Source organism: Macrobrachium nipponense, chromosome 11 (genome assembly GCF_015104395.2).
Source record: "Macrobrachium nipponense isolate FS-2020 chromosome 11, ASM1510439v2, whole genome shotgun sequence".
NCBI lineage: Eukaryota > Metazoa > Arthropoda > Malacostraca > Decapoda > Palaemonidae > Macrobrachium > Macrobrachium nipponense.
In genome coordinates, this window is record NC_061087.1 from 92,598,582 (window position 1) to 92,624,428 (window position 25,847).

Below are 25,847 nucleotides of genomic sequence, written 5' to 3' on the forward strand. Positions count from 1 at the left end.
AGCTGCAATACTGTTTGTTATTATGATTGAAGACATAGACAATAATGTGAAGGATTCGTAGTGAGTAGTTTCGCAGATGGCACAAGAATAAGTAGAGAAATTACTTGTGATGAAGATAGGAACGCTCTACAAAGAGACCTTAACAAAGTATATGATTGGGCAGAGGTAAATAGGATGGGTATTTAACTCTGATAAATTTGAATCAATAAATTATGGAGACAGAGAAAGAAAGCTATATGATATAAGGGACCTAATAATAATTGAGGACCATCACAAATAAGGAAGCAGTTAAAGACCTTGGTGTGATGATGAATAGGAACATGTTATGCAATGATCAAATAGCAACTCTGTTGGCAAAATGTAAAGCAAAAATGGGAATGTTGTTACGGCACTTCAAAACAAGAAAAGCTGAAACACTGATTATGCTTTATAAAACATATGTTCGTAGTCCACTTGAATATTGCAATATGATATGGTACCCACACTATCAAAAGGATATTGCACAAATAGAGAGTGTACAAAGGTCCTTTACAGCTAGAATAGAAGAAGTTAAGGACCTAGACTACTGGGAAAGACTACAATTCTTAAAATTATATAGTCTAGAAAGGAGAGAGAACGCTACATGATAATCAGGCATGGAAACAGATAGAAGGAATAGCAGAAAATATCATGGAACTAAAAATATCAGAAAGAGCAAGCAGAGGTAGATTAATAGTGCCCAAACTAATACCAGGAAAAATAAGGAAAGCACAAACAGTACATTAATCCACTACGCACCAGCATCGATAATGCAGCGTCTATTCAATGCGTTGCCAGCTCATCTGAGGAATATATCAGGAGTGAGCGTAGATGTGTGTTTTAAGAAATAAAAGCCTCGACAAATATCTAAACTGCATCCCAGACCATCCAAGATTGGAAGATGCAAAATATACCGGAAGATGTACTAGCAACTCTCTGGTAGACATTAGAGGTGCCTCACACTGAGGGACCTGGGGCACCCGAAACAAGATGTAAGGTCTGTAAGGTAAGGTCTCTCTCTCTCTCTCTCTCTCTCTCTCTCTCTCCTCTCTCTCTCTCTCTCTCTCTCTCTCTCTCTCTCTCTCTCCTAAATCTTACAGCGTGTCCGAGCGAGAGTTTTTTTTATGGGACAACATAGGCCCGCATTTCGCATTTTCCATACCTATTTATTTTGTATACGATTGCCCTTTCTCGGCTGTGAAGTTGATTTCTATCCACGACTGTGAGATGACCAAGAATAACTTGTAAGTCGGTGTCAAAGTCATTCCACACTTCAGTCAGGCCAAAACTTTGCCATATCGCATTCAAGCTATATTCAGTCATTGTTTCCTATCTATTATTTTTGTCAGAGAGAGAGAGAGAATCTGTCTGTATACGATTGTTTATTTTTCTCACTCGTCAAACTTACGCGATTATGCTTTATTTCATATTTTCTTGCTCACCAATTTATTCTTTACCTACGATATTAAGAAATCAAGATATGTGTAAAGGGAGAACTGCCTACAGACTGCAGAATTGCCAACTGGCAGTTTTCACTGCCAAATTTGCTGATTTTTGGCAGTATAGTGAGCGTTTGGCAGTGGAAAACAGTGAATTGGCAGAATATCATAAAGGGGCTCAAATTTGGCAGTTTCAAATAAATTCTGGCAGTAAATCAATGAAAATATCCCTAATCATATTCTTTATTATTTCTATAAATGAGGCAGCTAATATTATCATAATATATTTGAAATCAGTAATAAATCATGTCAAATTCCCTAAATCTGAGGATATATCTTATTTCTTAAATCTAAAATCTAAAAAAACAAAATTACATATGCCCTGCATTGCTTAACTACACCAGTAAGCAATGCAGTTTTGGAGAGAATATTTTCCCATGTAACAGCAGTCAAGACTAAAGTTCGCAATAAAATGAGTTTGAAGATGCTTGAATCAATTTTGAGAATTCGCACAACACTAATAGTTTCTGGGAAATGTTGCAAAGACCTGGCAATTTCTTTGAAAAGTATGAGTTGACAAAAATTTAATGGCAGATATGTACCAGATGTAGAAAAGTTCCATCCACCTCTGGATAATGCTGTTTTTGAGAATTTATTTTAGTCATACAAACAATCAAAATAATCTGAACAATTTTATGTTACTCAGTTAATTTTCTGTCAAATTGAAATTATGGTTTAAATTTTCTGTCGAAGTGAAATTTTAGTTTAATTATTTGTTTTTATTTAATTATGAGATTTAGTTTAATTAATAAAGATTAATCACTGGAACAGTAATGGCTATTCACTATTCAGCACCAAGACATGGCCTATTATGTATATTTATAGACTAGGATAGTGCCACTAGAAGGTTACATAATTCCTAGGTAAGAATGCAATTGTGTTTCAATATTCTATGATGTTACTACTTCCAAAAAATAATATTTATACACAACCTTAAAAGTTTTGCCAAATACAAACAACTAAATACAAACATTTTCTTCATTTCCAGAATAACCTGAAGTCCTAAACTTAATATAAACTTTACAAGACCCCTCAAGATATAGATTTGATAATTATTTTTCAAGTGTATGAAACATTCAGATTTGGCAGTAAAATGCTTGAATTGGCAGTAAATCTTATCAAATTTGGCAGTAGGGGAGTCATGTGACTTGGCAATCCTGCTGTACAGTCAGTATGGATTTAAACGCACATTGTACTGGTTGAAATATTCACAACTGCACCAAAATGAGATGCCATGTTGATAGAAAATCTGACTCCGTTTCTTGTTATTGCATAAAAAAACTTTATCAATCGTTAACCTACGTAATTTATTTAGAATTCAGCGTAACGGAAAAGATAATATTTGATATCTGTAATGGGAGAAATGGTTTTATCTCTGTTGTTATAAATTTGGCAGATATGCGTTCAAACACGTGGGAGGACCAAAACAGCCCAGTCAGAGAGCTCTGCTCATTTTGTAAATACTATTGTTTGGCGTGTTAGGCTTACCCGATTCATCTGGGTGTGTGCTGCAGCTGCTGCTGCTGCTAATCAAATAATTGCCTTTTTCTTACTAATCCCAAGAGTTGACCATGGAAAATCCCAAGATTAACCAAAAATCCCAAGATAATAAAATAATTGACATATGCCAAGCCTTGGAGTCCTAAATATTTACTTTGTCTGTCTATCAGGAAAAGATACTGATAAATTGAATTGACGGTATCTTTCCTGAGAGAGAGCGTATATTTAACCAGTGTGCATTAGTACATATGCAGGCAGTGTGTTCATGCTCGTTACAAAATGTGCAGTACGGGTAATTCATATCTGGAAGACAAAAAAAAAAAAAAAAGAAAAAAAAAAATATGAATTTTGTTGCTGTCAGTCGCAAGGACTAAATTTACAAAGAGCAGGGAACAAATCTTAAGATTCTTCGGGAGATTAGAGAGATGAACCAAGGCCATCTAGGATGAATCTCTCTCTCTCTCTCTCTCCTCTCAACTATACTCTTTTAAGTGTTAACTTGAGTCTCTGAAACCAATAGGTATTAGCACACTCGCGACTGTATGTGTGTATGGGCATTACTGTTAAAAAATGTGCTGTACCTACAGGTAATACCTACATCTTGGAAGATAAAACAAACCTAAATTTTGTTGTTGTTAGTCGCCGGGGATATAAAGGGTGACCAGCAGGCAGAAAGATTAAAATTTTTCCAGAGATTAAAGAGCTGAATTTTGTTTTGAAGGTATGTCAACCGCGTTAGTAAATAGGTATCATCTTCTAAAGAATTTTTTTTTCTCTTCTAAAGAATTTTTTTTCTCTTCTTTTTGCGGAAGAATCTTCAAGCCATTTTGCATTCAAAGTAATGAGAAGGAATCATTCTATTCTTTATGAAATCAGTAAAATACACTAATAAAAACTAAAACTACGTACTGTATGCAAAACATCATCGTTAGCTTCGTGTGTGTAAACGTTCATTCTAAGAAATTACAGAGTAGTATAACTAACACCTGATTGATTGGTTGGTTGGTAGCCATGGAGATCTGTTATCCAATGACTTCTGTTCTATTTATAGACATATGCCATGGATGGCACTAGGTTTGAACGTTACCATGTTCGTGATTTTCTGACTGCTGACGGCAAAAATTACTCAATAATTTTCTTTATATAATTATTCCTTCGTGAAAACAATAATATAATATGATCATTTTAACTTTAACGCATAGTGGTATGAAAAACACCAGTGTGCCGTAGCGATGCGTCATCAATATAGTGGTATGAAAATACCACATGGTGTTGTAGCGATACGTAATCACAAAGTACAAATCCCTTTCCCGGACCATCCTCAGAATTTTACGACTCTTCAACTTCAAGATCGATATGGTGAAATATATTATATGGTCATACTTATTGTTAAAATTCACAAGTTGAACTGCAAAACATTATTGTATTTTGATTGTTATGTACATATATTTTTTGTGTTTTACGGAATGTTTGTTTTGAAAGTAATACCTATTAGTGAACATATGGTATTAATTGTCCCACTATTTTATTATAGGTGATCTTAATTATCTCACATTCATTTAACAGTATTATATTAATATTTATTTAAATAAAATGTAATTAATAAATAACAATAATGAAAAACATAAAGGGAAAAAATGTTTTTGCTACAGTAGTGGTGTTTGTTTGATTATGCATCTGACCTCACATTTCCAAAATCTGAAAAATTCCAAAAACCGAAACATCGGAATGTGTGTGTACTGCACATTTTTTTAAAACACGCACACAACGTCTACACATTTACTGATACCCGTTGGTGAAAGACGAGAGAGAGAGAGAGAGAGAGAGAGAGAGAGAGAGAGAGAGAGAGAGAGAGAGAGAGAGAGAGAGAGAGAGGACTCCAAGGCGTGTTATTTTTACAATTATTTTATTATCTTGGGATTTTTTTTAATCTTGAGATTTTCTATTCAATTCTCAAGATTAATAAGAAAATTACCGTAACTTGACTACGTAGCATCAGCACACATCTGAATGACTCGGCCATTAGCAGGCTAAACCACCAACGTTATGAAGTGACGCTCTCGGAAAAGGAACTTGCATGATACATGAGATACATGACAAAACCACTGTTTATTGGTGAAAATTTGGGGGTCGCACAATATGGGAGATTGCACGTTATTCGAGTATATACGCTATGTGATTTTTTTTAGCCTTTTATGGAACAAAATCTAGCAAGAAATTGCCATTCCCAGTTGGCAACACTGGCCTACTCACGTTTTTCCAAGGTTGGTTTGTTGTTGTTATGAAAAGTGGTGTGCGGCGCGTTCTTTAAATTGTACCCATATAAACGAGTTAATTATGTGGCATCCAAAAGCCCTGATTCTTTTACTCTTATGGGAAAGACGCCTAAAGGTCAGATGAAGGTTTTTACGTGGAATATATTAACGTGTTGTGACCAAGGGGAGAGATGTTTCGCTGCATACTGCTGGTAGCATTATCGTTATTATATTACTGGATTGCACTGCAAAATCGTCGCCATCTTTTATCAACATAGATTGTTGGTGAGTACCCATATAATTTACATAATTTTGATAGTTCTCTTACCACTCATCCTCTCTTTCCTTGTAAAAAAAAAAAGGCCCACCATGCGTATGTAGGCTTCTAGCTGTAATCCATAGGCTAGTAGGCTACATATGTACAGTAGTACATATACTACATTTATTTTTTAAGGCTAATTTTGTAAAATAACATGAAAACTGTCTTGAATTTAGTTTTAGGTGATAGTTGAAAACATATTTGGTGTTTGAACTAAAGTAGGCAGTTATAAACATTGGAATAGTGGTCTTGGGTGGGTTAACTATTCAAGTAGGCAGTTTTAAGCAATTTTTGAGGGGGGTATCAGGATAACACGGGTATTTACTTATCACGGGGGGTTCTGGGCCCTATCCCCCGTGGATAACGAGGCCCCACTGTACATAGTTTTCAATGCACCCAAATCATTAAAAGTAAGGTTTTCTTAGGATTTTTGACGATGTTTCGGATTACGACGATTTTCGGCTTACGACACGTCTCAAGAACGGAACCCCCGTCGTAACCCGGGGACTGCCATATATATATATATGTTATATATATGTATATATAATATATATCTATATATATATATATATATATATATATAAACATATATACAGGCAGTCCCCGGGTTACGACGGGGGTTCGTTCTTGAGACGCGTCGTAAGCCGAAAATCGTCGTAAGCCGGAACGACGCTTGGAAATATGTCTTAAACTAATAAAAAGTTATAAAAACCTTACTTGTAATCCTTTGGTTACACTACGTGTCGTTTCCTGTAGTTTTAGTACAACCTGGAGTTATTTTCATAAAAGAATGCTGGTTCTTGAAGGTAAAAACTATTGTAATCCTCTGGTGACACTACATTCTTGAAGTTTTATGTACAACCTGGAGTGATTTTGCAAAATCTTGAGGGCTACAAGAACAGCTGATTACTATTTACGTATCATATAGACTAATTAAAGTAAATGTATCTTTAAATAGGCTTATATATTAGTATCAACAAACATTTCCTGCCATGAGTCAGAGGCCGTTTAATGAAACGAACACTTCTCTGTCCCTATCTGTTCAGAAAATAAACGTTACGTCAATCCCCGAGACCATTGTTGCCAAAGCGTCTCTCTCTCTCTCTCTCTCTCTCTCTCTCTCTCTGATCAACTTACATTGGAAACTTGACATACGATTGCCCTAATATACGAATGTTTTGAGATATAACAGAAAATTTGCGAAAATACAAGCTTTGATATACAACGAAATATTTGAGATACGATTTTGCGATGAGTGTTAGTTGTATAGGCGACCGATAAATGGCGTTCAGTCTGTTTGTTTGTTGGTGCTGCATGTTAACACGTCGTTGTTTAGTTCGTTGTATTTGCGCCTATTTTTCGTGTTATTTTGTCTATTTTATTATTAACCATGGGTCTCAAAGCTAAAGACAAAGCAGGTGATAAGAAAAAACCCAAGAAAATGATTTCGATGGAAGCAAAACATGAAATTATAGCAAAGCAAACGAGTATGGTCGAAATCCTTCTACAATATCCACGATCATCAAGCAGAAGGAAGCTATAAAAACCCCCGAGACCATTGTTGCCAAAGCGTCTCTCTCTCTCTCTCTCTCTCTCTCTCTCTCTCTCTCTGATCAAATTACGTACTGGATAATGTCTCTCTTTGGATACTTCGATTTTGCCAAATATTGAGGGCTACAAGAACAGTTGATTACTATTTACGTATCATATAGACTAATTAAAGTAAACGTATCTTTAATAGGCTTATATTATTAGTATCAAACAAAAACATTTACTGGCATGAGTCAGAGGCCGTTTAACGAAACGAACACTTCTCTGTCCTTAACTCGGAGCGTCGGAAGACGCCTCTCTCTCTCTCTCTCTCTCTCTCTCTCTCTCTCTCTCTCTCTCTCTCTCTCTCTCTCTCTCTCTCTCTCTGATCAAATTACTGGATAATGTCTCTCTTTGGATACTTGGAATTTGCGTTGTAATCTAACCAGAAACTTCGTTTTGTTATTATTACTGGAAACAAGCAATGATTTTTTCATTATTTGCGCTTTTGGACTGTTATATGTAAAACTAGTATGTATTCATTTCCTTCAATTGCCTCGGAAACTAGTTCCGCATATGAGGCGTCACTAAAAAAACATAGAAAATACAACATAAAAAGTGTCGAAAATCATCATAATCTCAAAATTTTTGTTGTAATCTAACCAGAAACTTATTTTTATTAATATACTGTGCTAAACTATAAAGGATTTTTATCATAGTATGCGTTTTTTAAAAGCGTCGTTAACTTGGAGCGTCGGAAGCGTCAGCGTCGTAACCTCGGAACAAGCGTCGTAACCCAGGACGGATTTTTCCATTGAATATTTAAGAAAAAGCGTCGTAACCTCGGAACGTCGTAAGCCGGAACCGTCGTAACCCGGGGACCGCCTGTAAACAGTAGAGACCCGGTTCACGACCGTATTAGAACCCGACATAATCGGATTTCGTCACTAAATTTCCAATAAACTTTGTATTTGTTTTCAACCAAAAAACCAGTTTCCGACCCCCGACCATATGATGTTTGTAAACAAAACTGTTTCCGCTAGTTGGCGTCATCCAGTGCTACCAAATGTAGCATAATTTCATGTATTTTTTAGCATAATTTGACCGAAGAATTGGAGCTTAGCATAATTTCTTTCACACTTAAGGTTTTAGTACAATTTTAGAATGTATTTTCACTAAAATTTTAAATAAAATGCCGAAAATTCCTCAATTTCCATCACAGGTATAGTGAATATATGTATCTTCATAGTGAAATTGCCTCAAAAGCAGCACTAACAAATGAGTTAATTGCTAAGTTTGAACCCAACTAAGGAATGTTAAATATTGTGAATATAAATAAATACCCACAGTGGCATGACAAACGATCAGTAAAGTGTTAATAATGTTTTTTCTTCATGAGTAAAGAATTACTTTTTTTCCTTTTTTAAGTTATTTTTTTCAGTAGTTATCAAAATTTTAATTATGTCTGAAGTGATTTTCCCACAATTTTCAAGTATTTATTCATTGTGTATGTGATCTGTTAAAGAAAAATGGTGTTTCAGTGGCATGATAATGATCAAGTAATATGTACGCATGTTTTTCTTCTTGAGTAGAGACTGGTTTGTTTGTTTTCCTTTTTTTTAGTTTTAATTTTTCAGTAAATATCAAAATGTTATATTTGAAGAAATTTTCACACATTTTCAAGTATATTTAGTAATTGTGTATGTGACCTGTTAAAGAAAAATGGTTCTCAGTGGCATGATAATGATGCAGTAATAAGTAAAATTTGTATGTTTTTCTTTACATTTTTATGTGTGATCTTCACACATTTGTCAAATAGTATACTAGTGATTGCGTATGTGATCTATTAAAGAAAAATGGTATTTTATTTCGAGTTTGCTAACATGTAAAGATCATCAAATTATTAGTTATAATATTGTCTGTTCGTCACTTTGTATCATTTCACCTAATATATAAATGTTTTAAATTTCCATTACATCGTTGTTTTAGCTCAAATGTATTAGAGAAATGAGATAATGATAGATTAATAGCATAATTCTGGCACAAAATTGCACCATATTTGGCATAAATTCTTGCTTGGACCGACTAGCATAATTTAGCAAAACGGTTGGTAACACTGGTGACGCCACTCAGCATTGTTTAAAGTCCACAGCTATTGTTTACAAACATTCAAACGTGTCGTGTCTTGTACACCTTGCGCGCATTTCGTTTGCTTTTTCGGTGGTGTCAACTCTATATGCAGTTACCTTTTGATTCATCATGGGTCCCAAGATTACTACTGACTATCTATGTTCAAACCTTTTGCTATCATTAATCTCTGAAATAATGGAAAAGTGTTTACATGGCATCTCGCATTTTCCTTCTTCAAAATGTTTCCATCATTTCCAACTCCAAAATAAACCTAGTTTCGTCTATCCTCTCCTCTGCATGAAAGTGATGAGCGAAAAAAAGATTTAGTCAAGCACCCTTGCTTGATTTTTTTTCAAGCGTAGACCTATTCTAAAACCATGCTCACACTTGAGGCGCGCGTTTCAGTAGCAAATGCAATACGTATTTAAGTGTTAGGTTTGGAGTGAAGGCAATGTTACGTACGTAGGTTACATGTGTAGTTCGGTAGCGAATGCAATCTTTAAGCTTTGTTAAGCTTGCCGGTAAAGAAGAGGTTAGCCATAGCATAAATCAGAGAAGCCACTATGCCATATTAAGTGCGTAGTAATTGAGAAATTAAGACGAATCTTTTATGTCGTACTGTAATACGTCAGTTTACGTGTAAGATTCGGTAGTGAAACCAGTTACATACGTAACATGTTCAGTTCGGTAGCAACACAATCTAAGCTTTTGTAAGTTTGCCGGTAAAGAAGAGGTTGGCCATAGCTTAACTCAGAAGCTGCTACGGTATACATTAATTATAGAAATTAAGTAGATTCTTTTAAGTCTACTGTAAAAATACGTCATTGTTTACGTGTAAGGTTTGGTAGTGAAACCACTGTTACATACGTAACGTGTGCCGTTCGGTAGCGAAGGCAATCTTAAGCTTTGTTAACTCTCTCTCTCTCTCTCTCTCTCTCTCTCTCTCTCTCTCTCTCTCTCTCTCTCTCTCTCTCTCTCTCTCTCTCTCTCTCTCTCTCTCTCTCTCTCTCTCTTAAGCTTGCTGGTAAAGAGGAGGTTAGCCTTAGTTAAATCAGAGAAGCCGCTATGGTATAGAATAATTATAGAAATTAAGACTATTCTTTTATGTCTACTGTAAAAAGACCTCAATGTTTACGTGAGATCTGGTAGTGACACAGTTTACATATGTAACGCGTGCGCGGTAACGAACGCAATCTGTATGCTTGGTTTATAAGCGTCCTCGTAAAAAAAAAAAAAAAAAAGAGGTTAGCTTGATATTAAACTCAAGAGATGCTGGTACGTAGTGGTATAGTAATTATAGAAATTAAGAAGATTCTTTTACTTATACGTATGTACATATGTACCATGCAGTACCATAATAATTGTCAAAGTCCAATAAGCTTGAAACCAGCCCTGATATTGAACAATTTGCCGTAAAAGACGCACCTTTTTTACAAGGACATTTATGAAACAAAATCGTTAGTATCATAACATTTACTGAAAGATCATTTTCAAGCGATTTTGTATACAGTATTGCAGTCGACTCTGTATAAGATTTACCATAAATTAATATCTAATGTAAACGTTTCTAGGCTTATAGCGACGATATGGTTTGTTTACTACCATAGTCCCGCTATAAACCACCGGGGCTGCACTATGGTTTGTTTACATCCTTAAATGCCGACTTACTGTAGGCAAATTTTTGTAAGTTTTTGATAAATATAAATTGGGTTTAATTTTAATAGTTTATTAATTTACTGTAATAATTAGACTTTCTTTTCAATGTTTTTATTATATTAGCAACACGTTTTATGCCTACCCACTACACTACGTTCTACGTACTATTTACCTAGGTAGCCTATGGCGCTTGGTCAACAATCGGTTGGACGCAGGCCAGTTTTCTTTTATACTGTATGCTATTATACATTTTAAATTATAAATATACATTTAACATGATATTTATTTAACTTTTGACTTATATAGTTGTAATTTACATGTAATGTATTCTATAAAAAGGCAAGGTTAGGGTAATAACTGATGGTCAAGAACGGATTAATCCATTTTCAGTTATTTCTTATGGGAAAACTTGATTCAGTTCTCGAAATAATCAAATTTCGACGCTCCTTCTGGAACGAATTAGCGTCGAGAACCGAGGCTCTACTGTATGTGTGTGTATCTATATATATAATATATATATATGATATATCACATACACTGCACGTCAAAATATTGTCGCGTTTCAAAACGCGACAGTTTTTTTTTGCCGCGAATAAGGCGACCCCCATATCTATGGGAAAAAAATCGGCTGGGAGAAACGGACCTGAATTGGCAACACAAACTGAGTCATTTGTCTCACTCACAGCGTGGGAAAAAGTAACCAAAAGTTATCGGTCAGTGTTCTTAAGTGATTTATGAACAGTAGACATCGATCGTGACCTGCCTGATTTTTTGGATCACGCTTCCAGAATTTTCTTGTGAAAGTGTGTGTGTACGCTAGTGTACTATGTCTACAGGGTATACATTTGAAAATCGTGTACGAGTTGTGCAGTTACACAGTGAAGGTTATAAAACTGGCAAAATTAGTAAGAAAATTGGTGTAAACCAGCGAACTGTGCAGCGCATTTTGAAAAAATACCGCGACAATGGAGACCAGTAAGTACCTCGTGCTTCTACAAGTTCTGGGAGGCCACGTATCATTAGTAACAGGGGTTTAAGAGTGCTGGGCAGGGATATTGAAGTCAATCCGACCCTTACTGCCAGAGAACTTAAGGTTGCAAATCCAGATATAGTGGCAGGAGCTTCTGTTAGGACCATACAGCGGCGCTTGAGCAAGGACTTGAAATATTCAAAAGTGAAGGCGCGTAAGAAGCCTCTGATAACCACTAAACAAAAGAAGACTCTACTAAATTTTGCACGTTCTTACAAAGACTGGGCTCTGGCAAAATGGCGTCAAGTGCTATGGAGTGACGAAGCAAGTTTTTTTGTTTTTTTGTTTCGGACAATAAGGGAAAGTGTGTGTGGCGAAGTCGACATCAGACCCGCTGGACCCCAAGTACCTTGCCACGTGTGTGAAATTCCCTTCTTATGTAATGGTATGGGGTTGTTTTGGTTATGGTGGTAAAGGAAATTTAGTAATATTACCTCGTAACAATACTGTTAATAAGGACTCGTATTACACACTGTTGAACGAGAATTTGGAGGAATCTTTTGAGCTCAGTAAAACAAGTATTTTTTGGTTTTTTCACGCATACTGCGAAACAAAATATTAATTGGTTCAAGGACTGTGGAATTGATTTTATACAAGACTGGCCAGGTAATTGCCAGATATTTCGCCTATTGAAAATCTTTGGGCGATTATGAAAAGAAAATTACAGGACGTTGACACGACAACAACTGAAAAGTTAGAGACAGAGTTGAAACGTATCTGGGACAACCTTGACGAGAAGCACCTGCAAAAACTTGCAGATTCCGTCCCCAATAGGCTTAAAGAAGTTCGGAAACGTCGGGGAATGCCTATTAAATATTAGGCTAGGAGTTGGTGAGTGTTGACCTTTTTTTTTTTTTTTTTTTTATTACTAACCATTGATTTTTAAGTAATAGTTTCTTTTCCGCAACATGTTTTTTTCTTACGAAATCGCTACCGCACAGTTTTTTTTGACGGGTACTGTATATATATATATATATATATATATTATATATATATATATATATATATATATATATATCTATATATATATATATATAATTATATTATATATATATATATACGTATGTATGTATGTATATATGATTTTTTTTAAAAGTAGTCTCTTATCATTGTTTTCTAATAAATATTATTTAAATTTTTTTTTTTTAACAAATAATTATGGATATGGCTGGATAAATTTGCATAGTATTTTAGTTCCAAGATATAAGAAGAAATAAATCAGTGCAAAAATGCTATGGAAAAATTAAGTAAACATTTAGATTCATATTTTCAGTTACCCATTAATCTTAATTTGATAGCTTTTCTCGTCGTCTTGAGCAACCTAGTTCCTTCTCTCGATCCGAATTGTATAAAACATATGCCTTGAACAAAATTGGCAAGCTCTCTTGTTTTATGTTCTTTGTTCATAGTGCATTCCATTTGTTTGAGAAATTAAGTGAGCCAAGAAAATATCTTGGAAATTCCGCGGCTAAGCTTTTAGAAATTATTGATTCTTCTTTGGCAAAAAACAAGAGAGCTTGTCAATCTCTCAAAAATATTTTGTTCAAGGCATATGTTTTAAACAATTCCGATCGAGAGAAGGAACTAGGTTAAGACGAGGAGAAAAGCTATCAAATTAAGGTTAATGGGTAACTGAAAATATGAATTTAGATGTTTTCTTTATTTTCCCATAGCATTTTTGCACAAATTTATTTCTCCTTATATCTTGGAACTAAAATACTACGTAAATTTATCAAGCCCTACCATATCCACAATTATTTGTTTTTCTTTTCTTGAAATTAATATTTTTTCCTATGTTGATTTATATTTATCCTTATATAGAAAAAATTGTCTAATTAGATTCGAGTTTAGAGTTTAAAATTTTTTTTTTTTTTTTTTCTAAGCTTTGATAACAAAATAATATTTAAATGGTGTTTATTAGAAAACAGTAATAAAAGACTATTTATTTATTTTATTATTATTAATCAAATATATTAAAAAAATGTTAATGTAAGAGCATTTGTTAAAGTGCCCGTTATTCCCGTTTGGGACCCGAGCATTGGAGACGATAGTCCTCTTTTCAAGTAGTCTATGGTTTAACTAGTCCACCTGTCTTAGCTTTCATATAGCTGATCAGACACTAAATCAAAACAAAAGTTAAACATTTTACATGGATGCCCAAGCTTCAACCAACAGCTTATGTCTTCATTTGGAAACAAAAGGAATTGAGGAAATTTTGTCAGAATCTGCACCATTTTCATTGTTACCAGTCATTGAATTTTAAGTGATGTGAGACATGAAAAATAATAGTTGTTCCTACATGAATACAAACCATCAGTCTTTACACATGGAAATACCTTCAGCGCAGCTGGAAACCAGCCACTCAGTACTTCTGGCAGTAGGCCGGGGCCAGATGATGCACAAAGAGTGTACGTCGTATAACAATGGCCACTGAGTTACTTGACACCACACCATCTCGGGTGAGCTTCTCATCACTCAGGTATCATCATTTTTAGTTATCCTGCCCAATCAGGAGCATCATACTGTAGACTGAATTGCAAACCAATTTCCATTAAAATCAACATGCATGCAGGAACCTAACCATGAAGTAGATTACGGTAAGAATATTGAAATAATAATTGTACATTACATTGCAGTACTTTGTAGGTACGTACTTTATATAGAAAAGGTTTGATATTGTGCCTTACCCAGTATTTTGGCCACTTTCTAAGGTTTGACTTAAATTAATTTTGTTTTACAATTGGTTGGTTGGAACCAAGCTTGGTTGTAAGCCAGATTGTCTACTTGCTTGCTCTGGCATCAGCGAGGAGAGTAGGCGAACTTTATGGCATTTCTTTGATGTTAACCCCTTGTGGATGGGTAGCGTACATAGTATATGTTTACATATACAGTTGATCATCATTAAACCGAACCCCATTAATCCAGATATCGGATAAGATGCACACCAAAGAGAGTCTGCCAATTTAATTAAAATAATTATGTTCATCCATGATCAATCCTTGGAGGATAAGAGACTTCGTGACTGATCCTCGTGCCAAGAGGAGAAGATTAAACTCCTCTTCATCTTCAAGCCAGGACTGTCACATCCATGTCAAAAACAAGGTGAAGAAGGCAGTGCCTGACAAAGGTGACGACAATGACCACCATCATTTACATGCATCCGCACGGATGAAAGGGTTAATAGCCACTGGAGTGGTGGCTGAGATGACGATACCAACAGTGAGGACAAACCGTTAGTAGATACACCACTGCTGTTGAGGAAATCAACAGTGAGTGGCCATCAGTCTGCATTAGGTAAAGATAGATTTAAGAATAGAAATGAATGATTATTAAACTGTTTGGTAGTTTCATAGGTTGAAGAGAGATAATAGAAATGTAAGATTACTATACAGTGTGCTAGTTAAAAGTGGTTGCTTGGCAAGCTTTCGGTATTTGGTACTATTGTAAACAAAAGGAGGTCGGAAGCTTTATTTTTTCTGGTTTATTATAGTTAATAATTATTTAAAATGAGTATATACGATTATTTATATATATAGGCATATTCTAAGCTTTTAGCTTCTTAGTTTTCAATGTCAGAATATCATAATAGTTTAAATTTTGTTCAAACCATGGCCACTAAGCCCAGGGTGGGGTTAGCATAGATTTAAGCTTGTTCAAACCATGACCCAGAAGGGCTTTGGGGGAGGATAATAATTGATTCCAATTTGTTCACACTGTGGTCAAAGGGGCCTCGGTGGGGCCACAATAATAGTCCAAAGTTCCACATACGAGTTTATAGGAAGAATTTTAATCATATATACTTGCAAGGACAGCAGGGTAGCTCAGTGACCAGTTGTAAGTGAATATTTTCATAACCTAATCTTCCCTATATGCTCCAGCTTAAGACTATGCTCCAGCTTAAGACTTTGAACAACACCAGTACATAACTACAACCCACAAACTCTTGTAAGACAGAAAGCTCTCTCCTACCCTACCAAACACCAGTTCCGTGCATCCTCTTCTGCACGCTCTGTTATTGTTTACTTTTCCACACCACACCACCACTATCTTGTATTCTGTGATGTCACAACACAACTTAAATACATAATGACATTTTTCAAAATCAGACATGTTTCCCATACATTGAACATCGCCCACATTTCTCCAGTACAGAAAATGAAATTGTTCATATACGGAACAAACCTTCGGTCTTAACATTAGGATTTACTAGCGCCAAGCTGGAAACCGGTAGAATTAAAATTACACTTGTGAGATCCAGGGACTATTGGCATCTATACCAGGTCACGGGCCATGTATACCCAGAATGCCCACGGCGACCTGTGACCCACCAGTTATATTCCTACCGCCTTCAAGATAAGACGTGTTTACTGTCTATCTGATTTAAAGCCGGTTTTCAGTTTGCCCGTTTTTTATCCATTTCATTTTTCATTTCTTATTACTTTTTCTTTCTCCGAGTGTGCTCAGTGTGAGTGTGATCGGTAAGAGTGTATAAGTGGTATGATGGAGATTTTTGCCTCAACATCGGGATCGTCTGCAGTTTCGAAGAGGAGACAAAGGAAATGCCCAGGAGTCAGTGGCTTTCCATGTTCTAGATTTCTAACTTCGGTGTCGACGGATCCTCATCCAAAGTGTAGTAGGTGCAGGGAAAACGTATGTACGATTACTAATCCATGTTCTGTTTGTCGCGGTTGGTCAGTGGAACAGTGGAAAAAGTTCTATGAGAAAGGCCAATACAAAAGGAAGGTGGTGACGCCATCTTTGGATGACCAAACCTTACCGGCTTCTTTTGTATCGGCAATAAACCAGGCTGCTCCATATGTTTCTCCACCTGCTTTTGATTTGTCCCATACCCCTTCGGTTTCTCCTAGCAATTCAGTATCGGAAACGTCAGGAGGGGTCTTGGGTAATTTTATGAATAATATGCACGCTCCTTTGTTCCCAGCAGGTAGAGGGGGAGCATCGCCATCTTTGTTCCAGCCGCCGGCTCCTGAAGCGCATAGGTTGAACGGTACGTGGTCAGCACTGGGCCTACCAGGCGTACCAACCTTGGATGGTTTGCTTGCGCATTATATGGCGTCACGGTTCCAGCAGAGTCCGGCAGCGCTGAATGTTCCTCATCCCCCTGGCTTGCAATTTATGGGTAATAATGCCGCGGCTACGCGATCAAATTCGATGTTTACAGCGATGCAGAACGTGGGAGGTAGTTTGGCAGCAAATGTTGCCAGCTGAAATCGCACAGTCTCTCCCTACGAGATGGGTGACGTCACAACATACGTCACACACCGATATGGCAGGCGCGATGACGTCATAGACTGCTTCTCGGCCTATTTCGCTGCACCCAGACTCAAATACGCCTTTTGACTCGGCAATACAAACGGTAATGCAGAAATTACAGGATATAGAGAAGAGAATGGATAAGAGAGACAAAAAGAAAAGGTGTGAATCGCCTTCTTCGTCTTCTTCCTCTAGTTCGGCATCATCGCTAAGTCCGATGACGTCACGGCGAGCGCCAGTCAAGCGTTGGAGGATTCGGGATTTTGCGACTGATCCTTGGGCTAAGAGGAGAAGAGTGAATTCTTTTTCATCTTCAGACCAGGACTGTCATATCCCAGTCAGCAGGAAGGTCGGGAAGTCAGTGGCTAGTAAGCACAAAGCTAGCAGACGAAGCCGTTCACAAGAATCCGAACAAGCGAGAGAGGCTACGGCCGACGGACTAGCGGCCGATGCGGAGTTGCCAGTTCGGATTACAAAGACTACGATACCGCTGGTAAAATCGACGTTGGCGGCGAAAGGTGCAGCAGAGGATAGAATGCGGGTCCCAGTTTCCCCCGTAAGGCCATTCAAAATACGTACAAAGGATGATAAGGCTCCTATTAAAAGTACAAAAAATAGGGAGTTGGCAACCTCGTCGGATACGTTCGTGGAAGGCAGTGTCCGTCGGGATGAAAGGTCGAGGCCGAGTTCTCCGATGCTCGAAAACGATACCAATACTAATAGAGACGAAGTTATATCTGTTTCAAGGGAGCCTTCATCTTGGAGATCTAGACGAGATTCTCGCTCTAGATCCGTGAGTAGAGAAAGAGTGAGGCGTTCTCGTTCCCCTGCTGACTATTCGGGATCGAGCCAATGGCGGCCAGCAAAGATCAAAGAGACCGCGGCCGTGGAATTCCGGGCCGTTTGTCAGAAGATAGGGGTGAGACAACATCCCTTGTGATGGAGAACAGTACATTAGAGCCGGAGGAAGGAGAAAACCAAGTTCCTGGCCTTGTATGCAGAGGTGATTTATTTGATTCGTCAATTCAATAACCTTTCGGAGAAGACAGAAACACCGGCCAGTATGCTTCCTCCTGGAATTGACATGGCATTTGGATTAAAAAAAGGATACCAAGGTGTCATATGAATTGCCTTGTTCGAGTCATGCGGATTCTGTCTTACAACACGTAAACACAAAGATTGCAGGAAGGGATAATTCCTTAAGATCTAATAGATCATTTAAATTTATTCCCCCTCCAATGATGAAACCAAGGAAATGTGATACGACACCGAAGGTCCCTTTGCTGTCTAGACAAGTGAACCCTAATGTTGTAAGATTAAGGCCTGGGTTAACCTTGGATCAGGTTAAAATGGAGTGCCCTTCGATGACGTACCAAGAGGCTGCTACGTTAGAAGCAACAGCTTCTTCTGTCTTTCAGACTGCTTCTTGGTTAGATCTTTTGTCAACAGCAGTGGCAAAGATTGCATCCTTGGAAGTGACAAGAAAGGTAGTGGATGAATCATTGTTCATTAGATTACTGCAGTCAGGTTCCAAGGCGATTGCGCACCTGACAAACTTAAGTGCCAATGTTTGGGCAAATATCCTGCTAATGAGGAGAGATGCAGCGTTGGCTAGACTAAGCCGCACTGTGGATTTGGATTCCCTGTTAGCGATGAGGAATGGGGATATCTTGGAGTCGCAACTGCTGTTGCCAGAGGTCATACTGGAAGAGGCGATAGATAGAAGAAGGATGGACACTAACGATAGGTTGGTGCAGCAGGCAGTTAGGAAAAAGTCTAACAGTCAAGCTACTCCTTTGGAGGGGAGACAACAGCAAATATCTCTGAAGAAGACAGTGAGACATAACATCCCTAATAGAGCCACAAGACCCTCTTCCCCAAAGAGTTTAGTTCATCGGCCCTTTCACAATAGAAACAACAGAGGGAGGGCGAGTAGGGGAAGAGGGAGAGGCTCAAGAAGATAGGATGGGCGCCTCTCATCACTCTGCCACACCAGTGAGGGGTTGCCTGGCAAATCACTGGAAGGTGTGGCAGGAACTAGGGGCAGAGCAGTGGGTGGTGGATGTTCTCAGGATCGGGTATTTGATCCCATTCGAGGTAACCCCGCCCCTGACAGATCAGCCATTACCCCACTTCGCTTATGCTCACGAATCTCAGAAGGCCATTATTCTGCAAGACGAAGTGAAGATGATGGAAAAAGGGTGTCAGACAACACCACAGTAGTAGCTTATATAAACAAACAAGGAGGCCTAGTTTCTCGGCAGTTACATGTGATGACAGTTCAACTTCATCAGTGGGCTGTAGAGAACCTGGTAGACATCAGGGCCAGGTATATTCCAGGAAAAGAAACATAGTGGCCGACAAGTTGAGCGGCAGGGATCAGATTCTGGGAACGGAGTGGTCCTTGCACCAACAGGTAGTGGACAGGATGCTCATGTGGGAAGGACCGATCATAGACCTATTCGCAACCAGATACAACAAAAAGTTGGAAGTGTATTGTTCGGTAGTCCCAGACGCAGAGGCAGTAGCAGAAGATGCGCTACAACATTTCCTCCATTTTGTCTAATCCGTCAGGTTCTGAACAAGGTAATGCGGTCTCAGAACCTCAAGATGACCCTGGTAGCTCCGTTATGGCTGAAGGCAGAGTGGTTTCCAGACCTCCTGGAACTCCTAATAGATGTGCCGAGAGAGTTACCCCCATGGAGCAACCTAGAGTGTCAGCTGCACATGGAGAGGATCCACCAGTCGGTGAAGTCCCTATCGCTTCACGGGTGGAGACTGTCAAGTATCTCCTCCGAGCGAGAGGATTTTCGCAGAAAGCAGCAATTCAGATGGCAGGAAATATCAGAAAATCATCTGCGACAGTATACCAAGGAAAGTGGTCGGCATACTGTGATTGGTGTCGTAGAGGGAACTTGTCTCCACTCGGTACCACTATTCAGCAGTTAGTAGACTTTCTGATATATCTCAGAACAGAAAAGCAAATGTCTGTATCTGCAGTGAAGGGGTACAGGGCTGCTCTAGCCTTAGTCTTACGAATGAAAGGTGTGGACATTTCGTCTTCATGGGAGTTGGCCATGCTGATGAGGAGCTTTGAACAGTCATGTCCACCAAAGGAACTAAAAGCCCCAGATTGGGATCTGACCATGGTACTGAGTAGTCTGACAAAACTCCCCTAAGAACCACTAAGGCAGTCCACGGATAGGAGCCTGACCCTGAAGACAGTCTTCTTATTGGCCCTGGCATCAACCAAAAGGGTGGGGGAGCTACATGGCCTGTCATATCTCATAAAGCACTCAAGAGGTTGGAGGTCAATAGTATTTGAGTTTGTTCCAGAATTCGTGGCCAAGACCCAAAACCCAACAATAGTGGACGGCAAATTCGACTTCTTTGCCATACCTTCCTTGGCAGACTTTGTAGACAATGACAAAGATGAGATGCTTCTGTGCCCCGTCAGGGCACTAAGGGATTACTTAAGAAGAACAAGGCACCTCAGGCCGGGGTGCCGGAGGTTGTTCGTAAGTACAGGACGGAACAAGAAGGAAGTGTCCAGGAATACAATATCGTTTTGGCTAAGGGAGACGATCAGAAATGCTTATATGACAGAAGAGGGTCAGATAGCCAGGTGGGAGCTAGAGCTCATGACATCAGGGGCTTGAGTGCTTCTCTGGCATTTAAGAAGAACATGTCTGTGAAGAAAAATATGAAAGCTGGTGTGTGGAAACGCCAAACAACTTTCACCTAATTTTATTTGAAAGACGTTGCCCATAGATCCTTGGACACTTTTTTCTTGGGTCCAGTGGTGGCGGCCCAACAAGTGATATAGCTCATCCAGTACCCCTAGCAGGTCAGTTTGCGTCTAGTCTAAGATGAAGGTATGAAAGTAGAATGAATGGGATGACTGGTCTTTTTTCTTTACTACTTTCTTCCTACTCCTTTAACTACGGGCAATATGAAGGAGGGTACCGTCATATGCTGGAACAGACAAGATGCAGGTGAGATGGTCAGCCATACTGTGAAGCTATCTTAGTTTATGATATACTTTTCAGTAGCAACACACCCCTCTAGATAGTAGGGAAGAGAGGGGTGAGGGTGGATCCAGTTACAAGGGACAAGAGTAAACCATAGAATGGTATCAACACCCAGTGAGGGAAACCAATAGATTCGCTTATATCTTTGGTTCTAGGTTCATTGTCCATTCTCTTAGAATTTCCCTATATATTCGGAAATGGATAAGGTGGCAAACTCCCAGTCAGTTGTAGAGACTTACCTCCCTCCAATAAGTAAGTCTATCCTAATGTTAAGACCGAAGGTTTGTTCCGTATATGAACAAATACCAAATTTGTAACTAATTTGTATTTTTCATAACTAACAAACCTGAGGTCTTAATAGGTAAAGGCCCACCTCGAACCACCCCTCTAGCAGTCTAAACTGGGTTAGAAATATAACTGGTGGGTCACAGGTCGCCGTGGGCATTCTGGGTATACATGCCCCGTGACCCTACCGGTTTCCAACTTGGCGCTGGTAAATCCTAATGTAAAGACCTCAGGTTTGTTAGTTATGAAAAATACAAATTTGGTATATTAAATATTACTAACTAAACAGCTTTATACAGTCTCCGGTTACCAGTGGGGGTTCCGTTCCCTGGGGTGTGCCGATAAGCGAAAACCGATTTACGATTTATGGTGCTGATAACCGGTTATGATTCATTCCTGTTTTCCAACCTTGTAAAACTACATTCAAACTGCATTTATTTTTTACCTTTCTTGAATTAACCCTAGTGGTCATTGCAAGATCTTAGAAAGATACTGAAAATGTTTTAAAGGTCGATGATAAGAGTATTTGTTTCTTTATAGCAGGTAAAATAATGCATTGTCAAGATTTTTTTTCCCTATTTTGCAGCTAAAAGTAATACATTAAAAAGAACAGTGAATGATGGGGATAGCAGTGATTATGAAGAGCCAAAGCCTAAAAAAATGAGTTCAGCAACAGCTTTTGGAGAAGATTCAAAGCAAAAGAAACGAGGACGTCCAAAAAAACCTAATGATGAATTTGGTGATGATGCACCAAAGCCTAAAAAGAAGTCTGCCCCAAAAAAGAAGGTTGATTTAGATTCATCAGATAATGAAGATCCCAAACCTAAGAAAAAGCCAGGTCCAAAGAAAACTGCTGCCGCTAAAAAGAAAATAAATTCTGACTCTGATGATGATATGTTTGACAGGAGTGACAAACAGGTAAGTTGTAATCTTTTAGTGTGACACCTATCTAGTTAAAGTGGTGTGATTGGATTGAAGTATCATGATATAAAGACTACTAGATGAAATGCCAGTATGAAGGGCTTGTGTATATGATTTAGTTTGAACCACCAAATAACCCACTTTGCCCAGTCTGAATGCATAGAATGCAGATTAACACTTACATTTGAACATTTTGTGTGTGTCCAGTTTTCAACCACAATCTTTGAAAGACATTTTTTCAGAATCATAAACATTTTCAGTGTACATATGCAGTTATACATAATTTTAAGGATTTCCAGTATACAGTGGTACCTTGACCTACAAGTTTCATTTGTTCCATGGCTGTTTGTAGCTCAGTTTGCTCGTGCTTCAAATCAATTTTTCCTAATTGAAGTTACGATAATTCATTTTACGATAATCCGATTTTGCTAGAGACCCAATTACAATAGTCTAACTTTATCCCATATACTTTAGTGGTCTGGTTAAACTACTTTTATAATAAATAAATATCCCATCTTCTAGTCAGATTAGTTTAAAAGCAGTAAAAGAAAATTATGAAAGTATTGTTTTAACGTTAATACTCATTGCATAAATGTGTACAGCCATGAACAGCCGGACAACAAACAACTTTTTTGGCTAAGTACAACCGAATTGGATAACAAGAACACCTATTTGGCATATATTTCAACCATCGTATTATTGTAAACAATTACTGTAGTGATGATGTAAATGACATTATGTAGAATAGGACTGAGATATTTTTATATAATAACTTTATTTGCTATAGGTCAAAGATCAACAAGGAAATATACTGCTAAATGTAAACCAAGTTTTAGCTGAAGCTGAGAAAACTGTTCAAACTGTTAATGACTAGTATTATCATGCATCAGCAAGAATGATATATTTGTGATAAAACTATTAAAAAACACCAGGTCTAACAATTTTTAGTGTGTTTTTCTTGAGTTTTAACTAACAAAATAGACCATTTTAAGCATTTTTATAGGAGTTCTAACTACAGGCAGTCCCTGGTTATCACCAATCCAGTTTTGTGGCACTTTTCCAGCGCCATAACAGGCCGAGTTCCGGTTATCGGCACCATAATAACCGGTTATCAGCATAAATTGCAGAGTTTCTGTTAATGGCAAGTTCGCTTATCGGCACACCCCGCAGGAACGGAACCCCTGCTTATAACTGGGGACTGCCTGTATTCATGGGGAGTCTGGTAAGCATCCCCTGGGAAACCACTGTATCTAGATATTTATGCTAACTTGAAGCAAGAAAATTTGCTCAGAATCAAGTTAAATATGGCAAAACAAACTTGTATTCACCATCAGCTGATTTCCAAACCAAAACATTGACTGCTATGTTATTGTATTTTATAATACAATATGATGAGAATACATACAATATTATTGGATACTGTGAAGTAATGTATAACTTTTCAAAAGATTCATGGAAAAGATGCATATTTACTTTTTCTTCTTTGCCTATCATAATTTTCATCACTATGCCATTTACGTAGCAGTGACATGTTGAGCTCATACCTCAGTGTTTTTTTGCTTGTGTAAAAAAAACAAAAAATCAACCGAGTGACAACTCTTACCTTGGAAAATTCATACATTAATTTACTCATAGGTTAAGTTACCACTGTACTCTATTGAGTGACAACTCATACATTAATTCACTTGTAGGTCAAGGTACCACTGTCCTCTATTGAGGAAGATTAACATATTCAAGAAGAACCCACAACAAATCCTACTGTTCAGCATTGTGGGAGTTTACAAATGGTAACATGGTCTATTTATTTATTGATGATAATGACGATATGAATCCCTTTAAAGATTTTATCAGGATGTTTTAAAATTCCAAGTGGTTTTTATTTATTTTTTTTTTTTTTTTTTTTTTCCATGAAATTTTTGCAACCTGAAAATTTTGTTATTTGTAGGTTGATCATTTATATTAGGTTCTTGTTATCTTAATGACAGTTTCTATTATAGACCTACTCAGGATTTTAATGTTTGAGCAATATCTTCCCTTTATCTTCCCTTTTTTATTCAAAAGAATGACATTAACCCTTTCAGTTATTGGCCTGTCTGACCTTTGGTACAGTCATTGTAATCATTGGCTATATTAAAACGCTTTGAATCTCACAGTTTGCTTACCCACAATGAATATAGTTAATAGTATTTTTTGTTTCCAGGATGAAGGATCCATGCCTGCAGATGTTATTCCACGAGAAAAATCTGGGCGGCAAAAGAAAGCAGTGAAATATGCATTGAGTGATGACGACTCAGACTCAGATTATTAGGTCAGATTGTTAGGGAAATAAAAAGGATTGAAGTATGGTCTATTTTCATTAAGACAAACTTATATTTTTTACTTTTTTGATGTTTTACATCCTTTTAGCCGTAATATTTTATAGTATCAGCGTAAGTTTTTAGGACTATTACAGCTTTTATTTTGCAAAATAGTATCGTATCCTCCCATAGCTTGGATTCACGGCATTTCTGTGAGTACAAAAGTGTAGCTGTAGTTTAGAAGTTAATTTGTTGATAAAATTCCAAATTTGTGTGAATTAAATGACTCCTGATTTTTTATGTTGTGTATACCTAATGCGTACACATGGCTTGCTGTGTAGTCTTTAATACAAGCAGATTATTTTTAAATTTTAATTTTGGAGAAGGAGTTTTTATACATACACATATATATAGTGTAAATGATATTACAATTTTGAGGATGTGATTTTCAAGAACTTGCTATAAATTAAGTATATACAGTATATTGTAGGATACAGTTGGAGAATAGTACTGGTTCTTTAGATTAGACCTAGCACAAAGTTATCAGACTTCAGTTACTGTCTTTTTTTTACTTGATTACACATTTGCTTTACAGTTTGGTTATTTTATTTTCGAAAATTATTTTATATCTTTTTAAGGCTATTTATTTCTACTCTGTAAGTCAGCTGTCTAAACTGTTGTTTACAGTCCATTTTGAAATAAAAGTAGATACAATGGGTGTATGACTTCCTTATATTTTGTTTTGTTCCATTCTACAAAGATTGTGGCAGTCCTTAATACAGAAAGCAGAAAATACTAATGAAATTATTCTAAATGAGAATTGGACATTACCAATTGCTAAGTGGTAACTCTTGTTTGCATAGAATGCAGTATAACATTAGCATAAATAATTTAGTGTGGTGTTGGCCATATTTCACCTGACAACGGATGACAAGTATTTGGCATAGATATTTGCAAAGAAATTTTGTCAGAATCTTCAATAGTATGTTTATTCTATCAGTAAAACTTACGAAGATGTGCAATATAGTAACTGGAAATGAATCAACTTTACTCCTTTTACATAATTAAGCCCTTGCAAACCTTTATAAGATTAAATCCCATC

At 37.4% G+C, this 25,847-nt stretch overlaps 1 protein-coding gene across 3 annotated transcripts in view; it reads left to right on the forward strand.

Moving 5' to 3' along the window:
* Positions 1-25,459, forward strand: part of LOC135207288 (DNA topoisomerase 2-alpha-like) — a 190,279-nt gene extending 164,820 nt beyond the window's left edge. For 2 of the 3 annotated variants that reach the window (XM_064238969.1, XM_064238960.1), the window contains exons 26-27: positions 22,114-22,445; positions 24,649-25,459. In XM_064238969.1, the coding sequence (XP_064095039.1) occupies positions 22,114-22,445; positions 24,649-24,756 (440 nt within the window). In that variant the 3' untranslated portion in view covers positions 24,757-25,459. Of the gene's footprint in view, positions 1-22,113; positions 22,446-24,139; positions 24,236-24,648 lie in introns of all 3 variants that reach the window. The other variant, XR_010312949.1, reaches the window with a different exon arrangement.
* Positions 25,460-25,847: the final 388 nt, after the last annotated feature.